Raw genomic sequence first — 21,660 nt, 5'->3', positions numbered from 1 at the left:
CTGCCCCAATCTGGAACCACCAGGGAACCTGTCTGAACTCAGGCTGGGACACCTAATTGGAACCACGGGACTCACTGCTGGAATTCAAAAGGGCTGTGCACTGCCAGTGAGGTACCCAATCACTGCCTCAGGAATCTCACGTAACCCAAGGGACCTACGGGATGGGAAGACTACTGTGTGTCCTAACCCTCACTACGTGTGTGCTTTAGCTAGCCCCTTGTCCCCACAGACACAGAGTATCACAGGATAACAGTAAGCAAACAAGAGCCTACCTTTAATGGGGGCCTGATGACTTGCACCTGTAACCAAATACACAGCACAACCAAATACAATACACGATACTGTATTTCACCACACAGGCGCAATAACAAGTCGTTACTGATTATGGAAGGCTGACTTCAAAGGGCACTCACCTCTACCTAACCAGTCAGTTATGTGGAACAACAGGAGCCTTCTGCTCAACTGTTACCTCAGGACTATCACCTGAGACTCACTCGCTCGTGCCACACTACTCTTTGGGACTCACGCCTTATTCTAGCCAAGGGCTCTCACGCCCACTCTAACTCCAAGGGCCTAGCGCCCTGTCTATGGGCTCTCTGCCCAGCTACCTAGGGCCTTGTGCCCTGACTATGGGCTCTCTGCCCAACTAAATAACAAAGGGGTACCTAAGTCCAAAGGCGCAACAAATGATCAAACTGAAAGGTAGCTTGTAGCAAAAAAAGGAGGTCACACCAGTACCTAAAATGTAGACAATCAAAATATAAATTTGCTGACAGGCACCAAAATCACACTTCACCGTCATGGAATCACAGGGCAGAGAAAAAAATATACTCCATAGTGTAAAATGTCAACACAATTTAATTCACAAAAACAATAAAACAGATAATATTCATAGAAGCAAACAACATAGCGACAGATCCATCCTGAAGACAAGGAATAGATGGACCCTTACCGTCCTGAGGCTTGCTGAAGGCATGTAACAGATGAAATAAAGCGAGAGGTGTCCCGAGTACCTCTTGCTAACGATCCCCGCTCTAACAGCAAAACTCACAGGTCCGATATGGGAACTACCCGCTAGAGGTCTCCAGCGTCTGACGTCAAACAAGTCCCCCGTCAGCCAACGCATTTCGGCTCATCAAGAGCCTTTTTCAAGGCATGTACACAAGGGTTGAAACAGTACTCTTTATATAGTCAGGATGAATGAATATTAATACAAGAATATTCAGAAGCGGACAACAACAATGAATAACATCTAATAATAAACATACATAAAAGTATCAATAATGTGAATTAAACAATCCAACCGCAATTATGAGGCAGTATACATCATATCAGCAAGAAATAAACATAAACAACCTCCCCTAAACAAACAGGAGGATCAGTTATAATCCATAAATAACCAGACATGCATACATGAATAAAAGTAAGAAAATAAATAAAAAATTAAAAATAAATAAATATAAAATATTTTTCTGGAAAGGGTCTCCCATCCGCAACACAGCCAAGAATACTACTGCTTAGATTCCAAGATGTCATACATATACATCATGTTTAACCAAACCAACATTGTAACAACAAGGATAGATGTAAAGGACTATTTATCTGTAAGAAGCCACTTAAGTTCAAAATCTTGGTTTAGCCTTTCTGGGGCTAAAGTCCCCAGTTTATAGATCCATCTCATCTCACATTTGGCAAGAGAAACAGAGGTATTCTTCTGTCTCCAATTACCTTCCATTTTATCTATAGCTAAAAAGTTCTTTAAGCCATTCCCAGCACTTTATGGTGGATCTTAAAGTGGGAGGACACAGAATGGTTTTCATAACCTTTCTTAATATTACGTAAATGTTCAGACAGTCTAACCTTGAGTGGCCGAGAAGTCCGTCCGACATAAAAGAGACTTGCACTCCAACAAATAGATAACATGAGTGTTACAGCTCAAAAAAAGATTTAATGGAATATTTGTGACCCTTCACTTCAAAGACAGAAGTTTTATTCTTCTGATCTGAAAAAGTGGTTTTACATGCCGCACAAAGGCCGCATCTAAAAACCCTTTAGAAACCACGCCCGATCTTTTCACATCCATAAGGGCACTTCTGACCAGATTATCCTTAAGGTTAGGGGCACGCCTATAAACAAACCTAGGACAGTCTGGGATCACATCTACCAATGAAGGATCTTACTTCAAAATATTCCAGTATTTACATACCACTCTCTCCATCTTTCTATATTGAGAGTTGTATTGTTTCACAAATGCTAATTTCTTATCTTTTGATTTAGAGACTTCAGGGCGTAAAGACAATAATTGATCTCTATCTTTCTCACCAACAGATTCTATAGCTTTATTCAATAGTTCTTCTCTATAGCCTTTATTGTTTCTTCAACTCCATGACCTGTTCTTCCAGTACATGGGGATCTGAACAGTTTCTTTTTAGCCGCAAAAATTGTCCCTTTGGGACATTTTCCAGCCACTTATAATGGTGGCCACTAGTAGACATAATATAAGAATTGGAATCTGTTGGTTTCCTGTATGTCTTAGTACATAAATGATCATCCACAATGTAGATACTGAGATCTAAAAAATTAACCTCATTTGAGCTAATATTAAATGTAAATTCAACATTAATCTCATTCTTATTAAGTTCCTCGCAAAAATGATGAAGACTAATAGAGTCTCCACTCCAGATAAAAAGACGTTGTCTATATATCTCATCCATGTCACCAGGCTCGCTCCAAGCACGCCATCCCGCCAGATGGCAAGTTCTTCCCAAAATGCCAAAAATAAATTGGCGTAACTTGGAGCGAACCTGGTGCCCATAGCAGTCCCATTCTGCTGGATATAATACTGCCCTTCAAAATAAAAATAATTATTGGTCAAAATAAAAAAAATGCTCTCCACCATAAGATCTTTAATGGAAGATTATTCTTCTTCTTTTTCTAAAAAATGATTAATTGCCTTAAGACCATCCTCATGTTTAATAACCGTGTATAGGGACTTGATATCTGCAGTAACCAGAAACCATCCCTCCTGCCACTCGACGGTTCCTAATCTCCTCAGGACATCCCCTGTATCTTTAAGATAATAGAGGTTTTTGATTACTAAGGTTGTAGATAATGATTTACCCATAAAGATAGATTTGATGTCAGCCCCACAATGGGGCGTCCTGGAGGGTTCTGAGCATCCTTATGGACTTTCGGTTAGATATATAACACCGGAGTCACTGGATAAGTAATAGTCAAAAACTCAATCGTCTCAGTATCCACAACTCCCTTCTTTCTATATTTCTCAAACATATTGTTGAGTTCTAATTTCATTCTGTCCGTAGGATCTTTTTTCAAAATCTTATAGCTCTTCTCATCCCCTAATTGTCTTAAAACTTCAGCCGTATATTTCTCCATATCCATCAAAACAATACCACCCCCCTTATCAGCAGACTTGATTATCAAAGATTATCTCTGCCCAACTAACTACAGGACTTGTGCTCTTCTGACTATGGGCTCTGAGCCTGTCTAACTAGAGCCTTGTGCCCTTATACTTCCCTACCTATGGACTTGCTGCCCATTGACTAGGGCCTTGTACCCTCTATCAGTGGCCATGGGCCTAGTGCCCGACAGTGTCCCCAGGCCTTGTGCCCGACCTAACTGCACATGGTATACTTACCTGCTCCGCGCAGGATACTCAACTTCTTCCCGACGCCTTCTTTTCCGGGTCCACCAGACCCAGCAGCCTCTTCTACCGTGCCCAGACACGGCTCTCTGCACCTGCACGGTAGTGTGTTTTTCACTTTCAGCAGGGGAGGAGGAGTTCCTGCTGCCTTCCTGTTATCATCACTAGTCGCGGCAGCCCAGAGGAGCAGGATGCCGGAGCTTTTTTACAGACAGAGGAGACAGGTAAGTGAGTGCGCTCCCAATGCACAATACTGTATTTCACCACACAGGCGCAATAACAAGCCAGCCAGCCTGACTTTTTTTTTTTTTAAACAGAAAAGAGCAGAGAAGCCCTGAGGGAAATGGGAATCCATACAAACATACTGCAGACCCCATCTAAATGGCACCTTATAATATAACTTGTTAATGTCCATCCAAATAATACAGCAGCATTTGTTTTACAGATCAATGAGCACAGCAGAGAAGAATGAGGGAAATGGTGAGAGGGATGAAAGAGGGATAAGGGGCCAAGGCAGCATAGCAGCGTGAGAAGGGGCTGAGGCAGCATGGCAGAGTGTGAAGGGGGGTCAGGTCAGCATGGCAGTGTGTGAAGGGGGGCCAAGTCAGCATGGCAGAGTGTGAAGGGGGGCCAGGTCAGCATGGCAGTGTGTGAACGGGGGCCAAAGCAGCATGGCACAGGGTGATGAAAGGGGGAAGAACAAGGGGGGAGCAAAAGCAGCATGGTGGGCGCAGTGGGATCATAAGGAGGCACAGCATGATGATTAAGGGGCACAGTAGTGTATGTGATGGCAGAGCAGGCTTGTGGCAATGTAATGTGTGTGGTAGGGGGTGGTTCAGTATTAATTATGGGTCCTATTGATTTAACATCGGGGCTGGTAGGAATTTTCTAAATGTACCCATTATTTTTTCCAAATAGGGCCCCCAACATTCCAGGATCCAGACAAGCCTCAACTAAATAAACCAGCAGCCACAGGTGGTAAAAGTGACAAGAACAGGTAGGACAGTCTGTCAAATGTTCTGAGTCTAGTGCAGGCGTGGCTAACCTGTGGCACTCCAGGTGTTGTGAAACTACAAGTCCCAGCATACCCTTCTAGCAATAAGCTGCTATATATTGGCAAAGCATGCTGGGGCTTGTAGTTTCACAACACCTGGAGTGTCACAGGTTAGCCAAGCCTGGCCTAGTGGGACAATCTTGATTTTTGGTGACTGTTCTGCTCTAAGACTGTGTACCACACACACTGCATTATTTATATACTACACTATGGTGCTAGCTGTCCTCCGTGGGCTGACCACTCCTCCTCTAGTGTCTGGTCTCGCCTCTATGATGGCTGGCCACACCCCCTCTGGTGGGCCCCTAGCATTGCAGTCCCCTGGCTGTGCCATTCATGTCCCAGTCCGACACTGTCTACACTATACTGTTGGCATGACACGGGACTGATGGTAGCACTCACCTTTCCTTCTCCGGACAAGCGTTTTTCCAGGTGCCCCAAACAATCTGAAAAGGGATTCATCAGAGAAAATGACTTTACACCAGTCCTCAGCATTCCAATTACTGTACCTTTTGCTGAATATCAGTCAGTCCCCGATTTTTTTTTCTGGAGGGAAGTGGTTTCTTTGCTGGCCTTCTTGACACCAGCCGATCCTCCAAAAGTCTTTGCCTCAATATGCGTACAGGTGCACTCATACCTGCCTGCTGCCATTCCTGAGCAAGCTCTGCGCTGGTGGTGCCCCGATCCCACAGCTGATTCAACTTTAGGAGACGGTCCTGGCACTTTCTGGACGTTCTTGGGCGCCGTGAAGCCTTCTTCACAACTATTGGACCTCTCTCCTTGAAGTTCTTGATGATCCAATAAATGGTTGATTTAGGTGCAATCTTACTAGCAGCAATATCCTTGCCTGTGAAGCCCTTTTTCTGCAAGGACACACGTGCAGTCAGTGATGACTGCACGTGTTTCCTTGCATATAACCATGTTTAACAGCAGAAGAACAATGATTTCAAGCACCACCCTTCTTTTAAAGCTTCCAGTCTGTTATTCTAACGCAATCAGCATGTGTTATGGCAACCAGTGAAGCATAAACTTATAGAACTTTAGTAGAAAAGGTCTTCACCTTTAGCAGCCGCCTTTCCCGTAGAGACTGGTTATGCTCACGCGTACTCGGATGCCCCCAGGACTTATGCTCAGTGTAGTACAAGTTTATGCTCACAAGGCAGCGCACAGGTACAAGAGGTAATACACGGAGTGGAGACAGGCCAGAGATCTGCAGACTGGACAGAGCACCGGTGGAGATGTCAGGTAGCAGCAGGGTCAGGGTCACAAGCAATGGTTCGGAGTCCGGCTACAGGCAGAAGGTCAGGGTCACAGGCAATGGTTCAGAGTCCGGGTACAGGCAGAAGGTCAAGGTCACAGGCAATGGTTCAGAATCTAGGAACAGGCAGAGGTCATACACGGAGAAAGCAATCCAAGGTTAACAACAACAATAAAGCACAGGAGCAGGCAGTAGTACTGGGACAGAACGCTATAACTGGCAGTGAGGCTCAGTCCTCACTGCCCTAAATAGTGCTAAGGACCAATCAGGGCAGAGCCCTGCAAGTGCTCCCAGGTTTAGTATAATAAATTACTGGCACTGCTGCCAGTGACAAGGCAGAGTGCCCAGCTGCGACCTAATCAGCCTTAATAAGCTGACCTTGAACAGCCCTGTGCGTGTGCGCCCGGCTGTTTGATAGCTGGCCGGGCACGGCGGCAGGGAGCCTGATGCATTCCGATTGTTGTCTAGGCAACCGGGAAACAGGAACCGGAAGTGATGCCTTGTCCTCATCAACACTCTCACCAGTGTTAATGAGAGAATCACTGACCTGATGTCAGCTGGTCCTTTTGTGACAGGGCTGAAATGCAATGGAAATTTTGTTTTTGGGATAAAGTTTATTGTCATGGCAAAGAGGGACTTTGAAATTAGTTGCAATTCATCTGATCACTCTTCATGACATTCTGGAGTACATGCAAATTGCCATCATAAAAACTGAGGCATAAGACTTTGTGTAAAATAATATTTGTGTCATTCTCAAAACTTTTGGCCATGATTGTAGACATATTTATATGCTAGAATATCAGCTTATCTTTTGCATGTTCAGATAAATACAGTATGCTTCGCTTCCTGACAGAACAAATCCATGCACTGGAGGCCCAGACTATTGTTGATGTCGGCTGTGGGTCAAACCACTCTGTGGCAATATGTAATGAAGGCAACATATTTACCTGGGGTGAAGGAATACAAGGACAACTTGGGTCAGGACAAATTCTTCAGCAAACTCCTATTCCAAGGTAAATTGCAAATTTTATTAAATGCAACTCATAGATACTTGTTTGCTTACAAAGTTATGTCAGTGGGAGTCATATACAAAGCAGAAAAACATTTGGTGCCCATTGTGCATGGTTATGTGCCACTGTGCACAGGTCTGTACAGTAACGTTGGTCTCTGTAAAGGAGAAGCTTTTTGCTGTTGGTGACGGTTCGATCACGGAGACTAGTGGTGCTGCCTATCACTGTGTGCCTAAATCACAGCAAGATCATATTATATTTAAAAAGTATTACAATGGCTGCATGAGGTGGTGAAAGGGTTCTTGATATTAACGGGCATTGCAGCAGTTTTATTACGGGACAGGGGCTTTCATTTTAACACCCCCTCAGAAATTACAATATCACCTACTTTCAATTGTATAACATTTGCTCAAACTAGGTGCATAAGATTGCATCTAGCCTAGAGCAAAGTGAGTATGAACTGATATTCTTTATATTTTGGAATACATATATATTACCCTGAAAGTAAAGGCAGATTGGATGTCCATTGTTATTATGATCTTTTTAATACTGAGAGTTGAACAAGCAGAACAATCTGAAACATTCCGTTTATACCCTTTACTCTGGTGGTAGAGCTGGACATGACTCTGCCCTCATTTATACCGTTCACTATTGTAAGCAAGATATCTGATATTCTTTTGAATTAGGCTTGGCCAATCTGTGGCTCTTGAGGTTTTGTGAAACTACAAGCCCCAGCATGCTCTGCCTGCTGATAGCTGGCAGGTTAGGCTGGGACTTGTAGTCTCACAACACTTGCAGAGGCACAGGTTGGCCGGGCCTGTCTTGCATAGTACCCTCCAGCCAGTTTTCTTGTGTCACTAGTTTCCTTCAACAAAAGTTAACACTGTGGGGAAGTAGAATCATCAAATATGTGCTGGCTATTTAGTGGGGGATAATTCAGAAGTGACTCAGGGTTAAGCTAATACTAGTTAAGCCTAGCAGAACCAATGTTTTTATGGGGCAAGGATCTAGCACAGGGTCCAACCAATGCTGGCAAAATGAAGGTGATTACAAATTTAAAAAGGATGGTGTTAAACTGAACAACGTGATTGATTTAAGGGTATATTTATCAAAGGGAGAATAGCCGTATGGGCCTATACATCAAGGTGTTAAGCATTTAGTCAATGGTTAATATTTGTTTAATATTTTTATATTTTAGTATCGTTTGAAACTTTTTTTAACAATTATTATAACTTTTTATCCTTACCACTCCGGTCCATTATCACCAAGTCAACTGAGTATCGCATACCTCCCAAAAGTCCCTATTTAGGCAAGACAGTTCCGATTTGAGGGCTCTTTCCCGCCATCCCGATTGGAACAGTTTTGTCACGATCGGTGTGATAGTTGGCAAGTTTCACTGCTGCTCTGCATGGAAGTGCAATGATGGTGTTTGGAAGGGGGAATAGAAGGTGTTAGCCTAGCACTTAAAAACTACCCCCGTCACTATACTGCCTACCCAAATATTGCGAGCAGTGTCAGACTGGGGCATGAAGGACCCACAGGGGGAATACAATGGTAGGGGCCCACCAGAGTGGGTGTGGCCAGCCACTAGAGATGCGTAACCAAACTTGGGTGTGGTAAGCCCACGAAGGACAGCAAGCACCATGGTGTAGTATATAAAGAACACACAGTCTTGACCTGCCCCATAGATTGGGCAGAACAGTCACCAAAAATCGGGATTGTCCCACTAGAATTAGAACATATGACAAACTATCCTGCTCTCTGCTACCTGTTCTTGTCACTTTCACCACCTGTGGCTGCTGGTTTCTTTAGTTGCGGCTTGTCTGGATCCTGGAATGTTGGGGGCCCTATTTGGGAAAAAAAATGGGTACATTTTGAAAATTTCAACCAGCCCCGGCGTTAAATCAATAGAACCCACGATTAATACTTAAGCCTTCATCCAGCCCCAACATTAAAGTAATAGTATTCCCATTTAATAAATAAATCTATTTCCCTTCCACCAAACAGCCCCAACATGAACTTAATAACATTTACGTATAATAAATATACCTATTTCTCGCAACCGTCACTACCATTAAATAATTCATATTCACATTTAATAAGTAGACCTCATGCTCCTCAAACTCAGCCCCACATTCAATTAATAGCCCCCAAACCACCCTATCTTAAATTAATAGTCCCCACTATAAAATCCATGCTGCTTTTGCTCCCCCCTTCACCTGCCTCCCTTCATCACCCTGTGCCATGCTGCTCCCCTCTTTCATCACTCTGTGCCATGCTGCTTTCTCCCCCTTTAATCACTCTGTGTCATGCTGCTCCCCTCTTTCATCAGTCTGTGTCATGCAGCTTCCCCCTCCTTCATCACTCTGTGTCTTGCTGCTTTCCCCCCTTTCATCACTCTGTGCCATGCTGCCCCCGCTTCATCACTCTGTGTCATGCTGCTTCCCCCCCCCTTTATCACTATGTGCTATCCTGCTTTTCCCCACTCTTTTCATCACTCTGCACCATCCTGTTTTCCTCCCCATGCCTCCGTTCCTTTTCTTACCTTCCTATTGTCTTTTTTCTTCTCTTCTCTCCTTGTCTTCTGTCTTCTTTCTTGCTTGCGTGCTTCTCTCTGCGCAACTCCTCACTGAATATCGGGCGTGACATCATCACATCACGCCATTCAGTGCGAACGGAGCAGAGAGGAGTGAGGAGGGGCGCCACGATCACGTGAGTATTATTATTATTATTATTTTTTTTAAGTACCAGCTCCCCTCACCAATGAAGAGGGGAGCAATCAGGCGTCGGTGCCCACTAGGGAAACCCTGGCACTGCAGCGTGCTAGACCAACCCTGATTGGCAGGTATGGTATCGCTCAGCTGCCCCAGTGATATTTTATTGATAAATTATAGATATAAATGACCCCTTACACCTCTAGACACACATGACCACTAAGTCCACATTTGTGCGCTTTTTTGTCTATGTGTGGGGGGGTAAATGTGCAAAATAAATCAGAGTGTATTCAACTAGTACCTGTCTGTGAACCTCTGTCTACGCCCAGCCCGTTATTACTGCATTACAAATCTAACATTATCTGGTTGAAACTGAATGTCATGATTCAGCATTTTGCACTATTCAGTTCAAATGTATTTAACCAATTATTAGACTTAAGATGTGTGCAAACTCGGTAAATTTCTCCAGGAAATCAAATACATGTTTACACAAATTTTAGCTCTATGCATAATTCCATTAAGGATATTAGCTCCAAAACAGGGGGTCAGCTTGCTTTTCCTATTGAAAGAGATGTATTATTGTAAAGTGCAAAACCTTAATATTCTGGTCTTCTTTATTGTAGGCCGGTTCCATCTAATTATGGGGTAGAAGAAATGTTATACTGTGGGAACACTTTTACTTAATAATTGTTTTCCTCATATCATATTGCAGAAAGATCACCGGCCTCTCCGACATAAAAATAATACAGATATCTTGTGGACATTACCACACAGTCGCACTTTCTGACGGTAAATATAATAATAATAATAATAATAATAATAATAATAATAATATAATACTGTCTATTTTTTCTGACACAGAGGGCCTGAGTCATTAAGGAAAGTAAGGCAAGAAAAAGGAGTTAATGTTCTCCAGGTCAAACCATGTTACAAGGGGTGCAAATTAATTTATTATTTAGCACAAAAGTTAAATACTGGCTGATTTTTCATCTAGCACACAAATACTTGATTTATTTTTACACTAAAATTTAAAGTTGATCTAGGACATGCCCTACCCCAACTATAAATCTGTGCCTACATTTTAAATTTACCTCCCCCTCAAATGCAACATGGTTTTGTCCAGATTCAAAGTTACTCCTTTTTTATGCTTTGCTCTCCTTAATGACTCAGGCCCAGAGAGTTTATTCACCTTTGGGAGTCAAATTCTCATTGGTCGGATGGATAATATGAATTTCAAAAGGTATTCCGTCTTCTAAAAATACCCAAATAGCTCTATATATTGACATTGATTTGCATTCTATAAAAACTTATTTCACTGTTGTGTTTTCTTGTAACCTAAAGCTGTATTACCATCTAGGAAATAGCTTTTAGTATATATCTGACATAGTCCCGACCCCTATCACAAGGCTACATGCACTCTTTTCTCCCAGGGTTCTGGCACGTCAGGGGGACACGAATAAATGGCCTTTGACAGTGGGTGAAGTGCCCAGTTCACTTAAGGTTTATAGTGCCAGGTTCCCACACTGCTGCTTGTCTATTTGCTAGGGGAAAGAGCACTAGGGGCTGCCATTAACATCTGTCAGACTTTTTCTGTTAATAACATCAAGTTGTGTGAGATGCTTATTCACTAATCAGAATCCAGTGTACAAACAGGATCCTGCCTAAAACCAAGCGAGAGAATGGACTTTGACTGGAGGAATTTCAAATATCTCTACAATAAAAATTTATAATAAAAAAAAACAAACAAACATATATTATGTATATAATTAATCTTAAAGTACTCTGTACAACATACTTGCCAACATTTCTGAATTGGAAAATCAATACAAATCAGGCCACTCCATAATTTAGGCAAAACACACCCAGATTCACATGAACCCCAATCAGTTATGGTGATTACATGCTCCAATATTGCTAAACTGTGCCCATTTGGCCAGCTGGCAGTTGGCAGGTGTGCATAATTTATATATAGGCAACATTATATATACCATATGTCCTGCACTGGAAAGCCTACAATGCACACTGACTTGTAGATAGGAACCCACACAGATAGGAAGTCTACTAGCCAACAGCTTAGAGGTCTGCTATAAGCATTAGCCACCAGATTAGAAGTCTGCTCTAAGCACCAGCCACTAAATTGGAGATCTGTTTTATATACTGCCACTATATTGAAAGTCTACATAATACACAAGCCACCATATTAGAGGTCTATTTTATACACTAGCTATTATATACTATTAGTCTGTTTTCTATACTAGCTAATAGATTGGAGGTCTAATATGTGTACTACCTCTCATATTAGAGGTCTGCATTACCTAGACACTGGATTTGAAGTCTGTTTTATATACTATGCATTAGATTGGGTTTTGCTTTCATCATCATCATCATCATCATCATCATCATCTTTTATATAGCGCCACTAATTCCGCAGTGCTGTATAGAGAACTCACATCGGTCCCTGCCCCCATTGGAGCTTACAATCTAAAGACCTTAACATACACAGAGAGAGAGAGAGACACAAGAGTCAATTTATTAGCAGCCAATTAACCTACTAGTATGTTTTTGGAGTGTGGGAGGAAACCGGAGGACCCGAAGGAAACCCATGCAAACATGGGGAGAACATACAAACTCCATACAGATAAGGCCATGGTCGGGAATCAAACTCACCCCACTGCCTCACCCCAGTGCTGTGAGACAGAAGTGCTAACCTCTAAGCCACCATGTTGCCCATAGATTTATACATTAACAACCAGATTGGGGGTTACCTTTATACTTCAGCCCTCTGAATGAGGGTCTGCTTTATGCACTAGCAACCAGAGTGGTGGTTACCTTTGTATAGTCGTCACTAGAATAGAGTCTGCTTTTCCATAATATCCACCAGAATAAGCTTTGTCCTGTAGTCACTGGATTGAGGGGTGGAAGATGGGGACCTTTTTGTCAGCTTGCAGGGGGATTCAAGATTTCTGATGGTGGCTCTGAGTTAGACACAAGATCATCATGATGAAGTAATGGATCCTTAGACATGGTGTGTGTGGGTACATGAAGAGAGGACAAGATATCAAGAAGAAATGTACTATTTCCAGGTGGCAGATAAGCTATTCCTGAAAGGTGTACTTGGTTTTGTCTTTCAGACAGCAGCGTATTTTCATGGGGAAAAAATGATGTCGGCCAGCTCGGTCTGGGCAAACAGATAACAAATCATGCCAGTCCTCAACTTGTAAAGTCTTTGAATGGAGTCCCTCTGGTTCAGGTCACTGCAGGTGGTTCCCAGAGTTTTGCTCTGTCTATTTTAGGAATTGTGTTTGGATGGGGAAAGAATAATGCAGGACAACTGGGATTTAATAGTGACCCCCAAAAAGGTAAGTTTTATTTAAGGACATACAACTTTGGTGCATAGATATTTGAGAGGGATTTACATGGATGCTTCCTTTCTCATTAAGTAGGTGTATTTAGACCATATGCAGTGAGTTCTTTGAGAGATCTGGGTGTAACCTACATAAGCTGTGGAGATGAACACACTGCTGTACTAAGCAAGGTAAAAAGAAAATTTGTACCAATTCTGTTCAGCTTATGAATGGTTGCTACCTGCCCACACAGGAACACATTCTCAAGGTGATTGAGAGCCTTAACAAACTTTGAGTGCTAATAGCATTTTTTGTCTGCTTTTATTGACACAAATGCATTAAAGCTCAGCAAGAGCTCCTTGGTCTGTAACTCTCCCTATGTCATCGATAGCTCTGTCCTTGGGCCACTACATATCATGCTGAATGGACATTATATGCAACTAACCAGGAATGTCAAAGATGTCATTGGTGTGTAGTGATTGCTTACAACACTATCTACAAAACTGTTCACATATGTAACATCTACAACAGGTCACAAATAATACAAATCCTCATACATTGTCTACTTTCTTGTAATATTTCATTCTTACCAGGATGGCACCGTGTACACATTTGGGGATGCCACACATGGACAACTAGGGGAAAGTTCTACGGCTCACACGTCAGTGCCTCAGAAGATAGAAGAATATGAAGGGCAAGTTTCACAGGTAGCCTGTGGAAGGTAAGCTGTATACTATGACTATGTGCAAATGTATTGTAGTTTTCTTTTTCTAAATACATTTGTTTTTCACTTGAATTTTATTGGCTACAAGGTCACGTTAAAGATGGGAAAAAGTCTGACATGATTTATCTTGATTTCAGGCTTTACATCACAAACATCTGTACTTTCAATAAGGGTGTGTAGACTTAGTACATTGGTCTCTGTGTATTTAAATGGATCATATATATGTTAAAATAAACAGGTCCTCAAAGGACCCATGTGGCATTAGGCTCAGTGCGGCCATACCTGGGCAGATGCTGTTCTTTAACTCAAGCACTGACTGGCTGATTATTTCTTTATTGAAATAAAAGTTATTTAGATCTAAAACTACTCAAATAGCCAGAATAATCACAGAGCATATGAACCCGCAGAGAATATAATAACAATTGACACATTCAACGTGTCATTTTAATGCTGTTCTATTTTTTTCCTGATTGGTTTTACACTTATATATAGTATAAGTTAAGTATAAATGCACACTTCTGTTGAATTGAATTGTGTTTTGTGATTCCAGCTATCACACACTATTGTATGTCTTCACATCTAACCGCGTTGTATCGTTTGGTCGTGGGCTACCAAAGCAGCTACACACTTCCGACTGTGGTGAAGATGAACTGACACTGCTCGGATTAACATTGGACACTAGCAGCATGTTCACTGCAAATGGTACAATATATTTACCTTAAATCTCAACAAAACAATTTACATCTGATCATTTTTTTAATCACTCCAAAAGGCTACGAACAGAATGTTGTATATTAAATTAACTAACCCGCTCGTCAAGTTATCCCTCTTGTCTATGTGCCTTCATGTTTGTCAGTCTCCTCTCCAATAGACCACTTGTCATCCACATGTGATATCAGATAAATCGGTGGTGCTTGATGCAAATTATATATATGTCACGGGCACTAGGAGTCTTTACCCAGGGATCACCAGGTGGTAGGCTTACCAGAGCAATGTAGATGGTAACAGGGTACTCTGGTAGCGGGGTGATCACGGAACAGGAAACAGCAGATGATGAGATGCTCAGGAAAGTCTATGACTAGCAGCACTGGTAATATGGAGGTAATAGTACACGAGGAACTGTAGGACAAGGACACGTGTAGGTAGTCAGTGGTCTGCGATAGCAAGTTGTACCACTGCTATAGTGAGGAGGAATGTCCAACAGAAACGAGGAGGTGATGAGAGTCAGCGGTCTGCGGATAGCAAGTTGTACCGCTGTCTGAGTGAAGGAATGGAATCCAAGTGGAGGTATCCGGGGAGTCAGTGGTCTGCGATAGCAAGTTGTACCACTGCTATGTGAGAGGATACTGGAACAGGTGATACCGGAAACAGGGATCAGTGGTCTGCTACTAGCAAGTTGTACCACTGAATATATATGTAAGGAGGTACACGGGGAGAGACTGCAACACAGGATATACACAGGCACCTTATATACGATCCACAGTAACATGCACAATATATATATAAATGACTGAACAGGTCTGCAAATATAGGAAGTCTCTTGAAACAGTCCAGCACAAGTTAACACAGTCAATGATGGCAATAGACTCAGCGTATAGCAGACTCCAGAGGAGAACCAACACAGTCCAGCAAAATATGCAATACACCAGCACAGTCAATGAGAAGTATGCATACCGTGGTTCAGAAGCAGGTAGTCAAATAGGAGTGCAGGGATACCTGAGCGGCAGGAGGCCGGCTGGATGAGAAGTCCCAGGATACCTGAGGCAGCGGTCAGTAGGTGCAGTGCACAGATAAGTAGACCAACAGGGACACGAATCCACAGGAATCAATAACACGTGGAACTGGACTCACGCAGAACCCAGGAGAGTGGAGATGATCCATCAGAGGAGTAGTAGATGAAATATAAATCCAATGCAGACAGGAGGGTAGACCTGCGGGACACGTGAAGGCGTGGAGAGCGGATCAGCAGTAGATGGATGATAGCGCGGTCAGCAGCAGCAGGACTCTGCGGTACACGGAGGTAACCAGTAGCAACCAATAGTTGTCAGTAGCGATGGCACACGGGATAGCAGAGCAGACCAGGAGCTGTTGATCACGAAGAGTAGCAAATGGCAATGAGAGCAGCAGTCTCGAGGAAACACAGAAGAGCTGAGAAGAGACTGCAGTGCACAGGAGCAGCGGATAGGAATCAGCTAACTTGTCACGATGATGAACACAGGCGAGTTGTAGGCTGGAGGCTGTAGTGCACGGAAGCAGCGGGTAGACATCAGCTAACAATCCCGATGATGAACACAGGCGAGTTGTAGGCTGGAGGCTGTAGTGCACGGAAGCAGCGGATAGACAACAGCTAACAGTCACGATAATGAACACAGGCGAGTTGCAGGCTGAAGGCTTGTAGTGCACGGAGGCAGCGGATAGGAATCAGCTCACTGACTTGATGAGGAACAGGTGAGTGGATGTAAAGTAACGGTTGGAGTGCACAGAGGCAGCGGGTAGGAACCAGCAAACAGTCACAGTGAAATATAATAGCGATGAAGTGAATAAGAGGACTGAAGTGCACGGAGGCAGCGGATAGGAATCAGCAAACAGTCACAATAATAAGTAGTAGCGTTGAAGTGGTTTGGAAGACTGTAGTGCACGGAGGCAGCGGATAGGAATCAGCTAACAGTCACGATGATATAGTTGATGGTAGAAGTGGTATGGGGACCACAGTAGTAGAAGTGGTTTGGAAACCACAGAGGTAGAAGTGGTTTGGAAACCACAGGAATCAGCAGCGCTGAAAACACGAGGAATACAGGAACACCTTCAGAGACTCATAGGGAATGAGACTCCAAGATCAGGCAACGTGGTGTTGACCACAGGTGCTTAATATAGGGAGTGTTGCCTGATCTGCCAATTGAGTTAAAGGGACATACACAGAAGTATAGGAAAGGGCTGCGCATGCGCAGACCCTCAGGATGGAGGACGGCCACGGTTCCTAAATGTCCGGGAAGAGGCACTCACGGTACGGTGAGTGACAGTACCCCCCCTTTTAAAGGTGGGCACAGAACGCCTGGAACCGGGCTTGTCCGGATTTTTGGAGTAGAACTTCTTCAAAAGGGCAGGAGCATTAAGATCTTCAGCTTTGATCCAAGAGCGCTCCTCAGGACCAAAGCCCTTCCAATGAACGAGGAAACGGAGGACTCCTCGCGCAATTTTTGCATCCAATACCTCAGTAATCTCGAAATCCTCCTCCTGATGAACTTGAACTGGCTGCGGAGCTGAGGGAGGAGTTGAGAAACGGTTGATGATAAGAGGTTTGAGTAAAGATACATGGAAGGCATTGGAAATCCGAAGATTCTTAGGAAGAAGAAGTTTCACACATACTGGATTGATTACTTGAATGATCCTATATGGACCAATAAAACGAGGGGCGAATTTCATAGATGGAACCTTCAAACGAATGTTTTTAGTAGATAACCAGACACGATCTCCAATTTTTAGTGGTGGAATAGCCCGCCTCTTCTTATCTGCGAAAGATTTATATTTGATAGATGTCTTCTTTAAACAGGTTTTGACCTGAGACCAGATATTTTTAAAGGTCTGACAAGCAATCTCCACCGCAGGAACTTGGGTGGGCGGGAGGGCAGGAAATTCCGGAAAAGACGGATGGTGACCGTAGACCACAAAAAATGGAGTTTTGGATGATGACTCATGATACATGTTGTTATGGGCGAATTCAGCCCAAGGGAGCAACTCTACCCAGTTGTCTTGATTGGCTGATGAGAACATCCTTATAAAAGTCTCAAGATCTTGATTGACACGTTCAGTCTGTCCGTTAGATTGCGGATGGTAAGAAGATGAGAGTGCTAATCGTATGCCCAAGGTTTTACAAAGGGCTCGCCAGAATCTGGAAACGAATTGTACTCCTCTATCCGACACAATCTCAGACGGACATCCATGAATACGGAAGATCTCTTTAATGAAATGTTCAGCCAGAATGGATGAGGAAGGCAAACCAGCCAGAGGAATGAAATGAGCCATCTTCGAAAATCTGTCCACCACCACCCAAATAGTGTTATGATTCTTACTAGGTGGTAAGTCAGTAACGAAATCCATACTAATATGGGTCCACGGTTTGGACGGAATGGGTAGTGGTCGCAGCAACCCTGCTGGAGTTCTGCGGGAGGATTTAAACTGGGAACATAGCTCACAGGAAGCAATGAACTCTTTGACGTCTCTCCTCATTGAAGGCCACCAGTAACTTCGAGAGAGAATCTCAAAGGTCTTGTGTTCACCGGCGTGCCCAGAAAAACGAGAGGCATGGAACCACAAAAGGATTTTCCTCCTTAGAGTAGGAGGCACGAGGGTCTTCCCAAATGGTAGCGTTTTGGTGGATGAAGCAGCCAGTGAGATACATTTGGGGTCTAGAATGGTATGGTTGGAAACCTCTTCTATATCAGAGGACGTCATAAAAGCTCTAGATAAAGCGTCAGCTTTTTTGTTCTTGGCAGCTGGTTTGAAGGTTATTATTAATTCAAAACGGGAAAAGAAAAGAGACCATCTTGCTTGACGAGGTTTCAAGCACTGGGCAGACTGGAGATATGACAAGTTCTTATGATCTGTGAAGATCGTCACCGGATGGCGAGCTCCTTCCAGTAAGTATCTCCATTCCTCTAATGCAGCTTTGATAGTCAGTAACTCCTTGTCTCCGATAGTATAATTCTTCTCTGCGGGCAGGAGACCCCGAGAATAAAAGGCACAAGGATGAAATTTTTGCTGTTCCGAGCGTTGGGAGAGAATAGCTCCTAAGCCCACATTAGAGGCATCTACTTCCAGGAAGAAGGGGAGTGTCACATCAGGCTGTCGAAGGATTGGAGCCGAAGAGAAGGACTCTTTTAGTATTTGGAAGGCTTGAAGAGCCTCAGGTGACCATTGCTTAGGATTAGCCCCCTTCCTAGTCAAGGCCACAATAGGAGATGCAATGGAAGAAAAGTCTTGAATGAAGCGTCTATAGTAATTGGCAAAACCTAAAAAACGCTGGATGGCACGAAGAGTAGTTGGCTGGGGCCAATGTAGTACAGCATTCACCTTGTCGGGATCCATTTTCAGGCCAACTCCGGAAACTATATACCCCAAGAATGGAATCTGGGGTAATTCGAATGAACATTTTTCTAATTTACAGAACAATGAATTTTTCCGTAGCCTGGAAAGGACTTCTGCCACATGTTGGTGGTGAGAAGGCAGGTCCTGTGAAAAGATCAATATGTCGTCCAGGTAGACGACGACACATACATATAATAAGTCCCGGAAGATCTCATTAATGAACCCTTGAAAAACAGCGGGGGCATTACACAGCCCGAAAGGCATTACCAGATATTCGTAATGCCCGTCTCTGGTGTTAAACGCTGTCTTCCATTCGTCACCGGAACGAATTCTGATTAGATTGTAGGCACCACGAAGATCCAACTTAGTAAAGATACGGGCTCCCTTGATGCAATCGAATAGCTCAGTGATCAGCGGAATGGGGTACCGATTCTTGATAGTAATGGCATTGAGTCCACGAAAATCTATGCAAGGGCGTAAAGATCCATCCTTCTTTTTAACGAAGAAGAACCCAGCTCCAGCGGGAGAGGTGGAAGGTCGAATAAACCCACGCTGGAGGTTCTCCTGTATATACTCAGATGTAGCTTGAGTTTCAGGTAACGAGAGTGGATAGACCCGGCCCCTGGGTGGAGTCTTGCCAGGTAGAAGATCGATCGGACAATCCCAAGAACGATGAGGAGGAAGACGTTCAGACTGAGCTTTATCAAAAACATCGGTAAATGAAGCATATTGAGGAGGGAGTCCCGGTGAGGTAGATGAGATGGAAGATTGCTGTACTTTGAGAGGAATGACTTGGGAAAGGCAACGATGGTGACATTCAGACCCCCAAGACGTGACTTGAGGGGTGCGCCAGTCAATCTGGGGAGAGTGACACTGAAGCCATGGAAGGCCTAAGACAATTGGACTTGTCGTAACAGGAAGGATTAAAAACGATATTTCTTCATGATGCAGGGCACCAATCTGAAGGGTTACTGGAGACGTACTCTGAGTGATGAGACCGTTGATGAGACGTGATCCATCTATAGCCGTCACAGTAATGGGTGTTTTTAAGGTAATCACAGGTAGAGACCATTGATTTACTAATGATTTGGAAATGAAATTTCCTGCTGCTCCGGAATCAATCAATGCCTGTGACTCAAAGGTTTTGGTAGCACAGGAAATCGTAACGTCAAAGGCACAGACTTTAGATTTCATGGACGATGGAGAGGACTCCAGGGACCCTAACTTCACCTCTCCAGAACTAGTTAGGGCCTGGCATTTCCCGATCTCTTAGGGCAAGAGCTGAGCATATGAGTGGAATCGGCACAATAGATACAGAGTCTATTCTTTACTCTTCGTTTCCTCTCCTCTGAAGATAATTTGGAACGTCCTATCTCCATGGGAATCACAGAGGGTGAAACTGGACGAAATTGAGGGTTAGAACGAAGAGGTGTTTTAGCCGAAGTTGTTTTCTCAGCCTCTCTTTCACGAAATCTCATATCAACACGATGGCAAAGAGAGATCAGATCTTCAAGTGACGAAGGAAGCTCCTGGGTAGTCAGTGCATCTTTAATTTTATCGGAGAGCCCCTGCCAGAAGGCGGCAACTAGAGCTTCAGTGTTCCACTGAAGTTCAGAGGCTAAGATCCTAAATTGAATGACGTACTGTCCTACTGTAAGAGATCCTTGTCGCAGACGGAGGATGCTGGAAGCAGCGGAGGTCACACGACCTGGTTCATCGAACACACTTCGAAATGTAGCAATGAATTTGGCACTATCTTGCAATATTGGGTCGTTTCTTTCCCACAGAGGGGAGGCCCAAGCCAGGGCTTGTCCAGAAAACAAAGAGATAAGATATGCCACTCTGGAACGATGGGTAGAAAAATTTTGAGGTTGGAGCTCAAAATGGACTGAACATTGGTTAAGGAAACCCCTACAAGTTTTGGGGTCCCCATCGTACTTTGACGGAGTAGGCAGGTGAAGCGTAGAAGCTGTAGACACCTGGGATGGCACTGGGGAAACGGAGGAAAGCACAGGAGCCTCAGTAGTAGCTGTCACTGTCTGTCCAGATGTTCCTTGGGAGGTTAACGATTGATAACACTGAAGTAACAGCTGTTGGCGGGCATCCTGTTGCTCTACACGGCTGACCAGATGCTGCAGCATCTCTTTGGCTGTAGGTTCCGTATCTGGGTCTGTCATGGCCTGATCTTACTGTCACGGGCACTAGGAGTCTTTACCCAGGGATCACCAGGTGGTAGGCTTACCAGAGCAATGTAGATGGTAACAGGGTACTCTGGTAGCGGGGTGATCACGGAACAGGAAACAGCAGATGATGAGATGCTCAGGAAAGTCTATGACTAGCAGCACTGGTAATATGGAGGTAATAGTACACGAGGAACTGTAGGACAAGGACACGTGTAGGTAGTCAGTGGTCTGCGATAGCAAGTTGTACCACTGCTATAGTGAGGAGGAATGTCCAACAGAAACGAGGAGGTGATGAGAGTCAGCGGTCTGCGGATAGCAAGTTGTACCGCTGTCTGAGTGAAGGAATGGAATCCAAGTGGAGGTATCCGGGGAGTCAGTGGTCTGCGATAGCAAGTTGTACCACTGCTATGTGAGAGGATACTGGAACAGGTGATACCGGAAACAGGGATCAGTGGTCTGTTACTAGCAAGTTGTACCACTGAATATATATGTAAGGAGGTACACGGGGAGAGACTGCAACACAGGATATACACAGGCACCTTATATACGATCCACAGTAACATGCACAATATATATATAAATGACTGAACAGGTCTGCAAATATAGGAAGTCTCTTGAAACAGTCCA

At 43.8% G+C, this 21,660-nt stretch overlaps 1 protein-coding gene across 2 annotated transcripts in view; it reads left to right on the top strand.

Annotated features, from left to right (window-relative positions):
- The window catches only part of LOC142143748 (putative E3 ubiquitin-protein ligase HERC6), a 64,350-nt gene that overhangs the window by 2,655 nt on the left and 40,035 nt on the right, over nt 1-21,660 (top strand). Inside the window, exons 2-7 of one of the 2 annotated variants that reach the window (XM_075201880.1) lie at nt 6,827-6,986; nt 10,410-10,486; nt 12,829-13,056; nt 13,141-13,232; nt 13,635-13,762; nt 14,316-14,467. In XM_075201880.1, coding sequence (XP_075057981.1) covers nt 6,827-6,986; nt 10,410-10,486; nt 12,829-13,056; nt 13,141-13,232; nt 13,635-13,762; nt 14,316-14,467 — 837 coding nt within the window. Of the gene's footprint in view, nt 1-6,826; nt 6,987-10,409; nt 10,487-12,828; nt 13,057-13,137; nt 13,233-13,634; nt 13,763-14,315; nt 14,468-21,660 lie in introns of both variants that reach the window. The other variant, XM_075201871.1, reaches the window with a different exon arrangement.

The sequence above is a fragment of the Mixophyes fleayi genome, chromosome 1, assembly GCF_038048845.1.
Source record: "Mixophyes fleayi isolate aMixFle1 chromosome 1, aMixFle1.hap1, whole genome shotgun sequence".
Lineage (NCBI taxonomy): Eukaryota > Metazoa > Chordata > Amphibia > Anura > Limnodynastidae > Mixophyes > Mixophyes fleayi.
The sequence above is the reverse complement of the archived record's forward strand: the minus strand, read 5'-3'. Positions and strand labels throughout refer to the sequence as shown.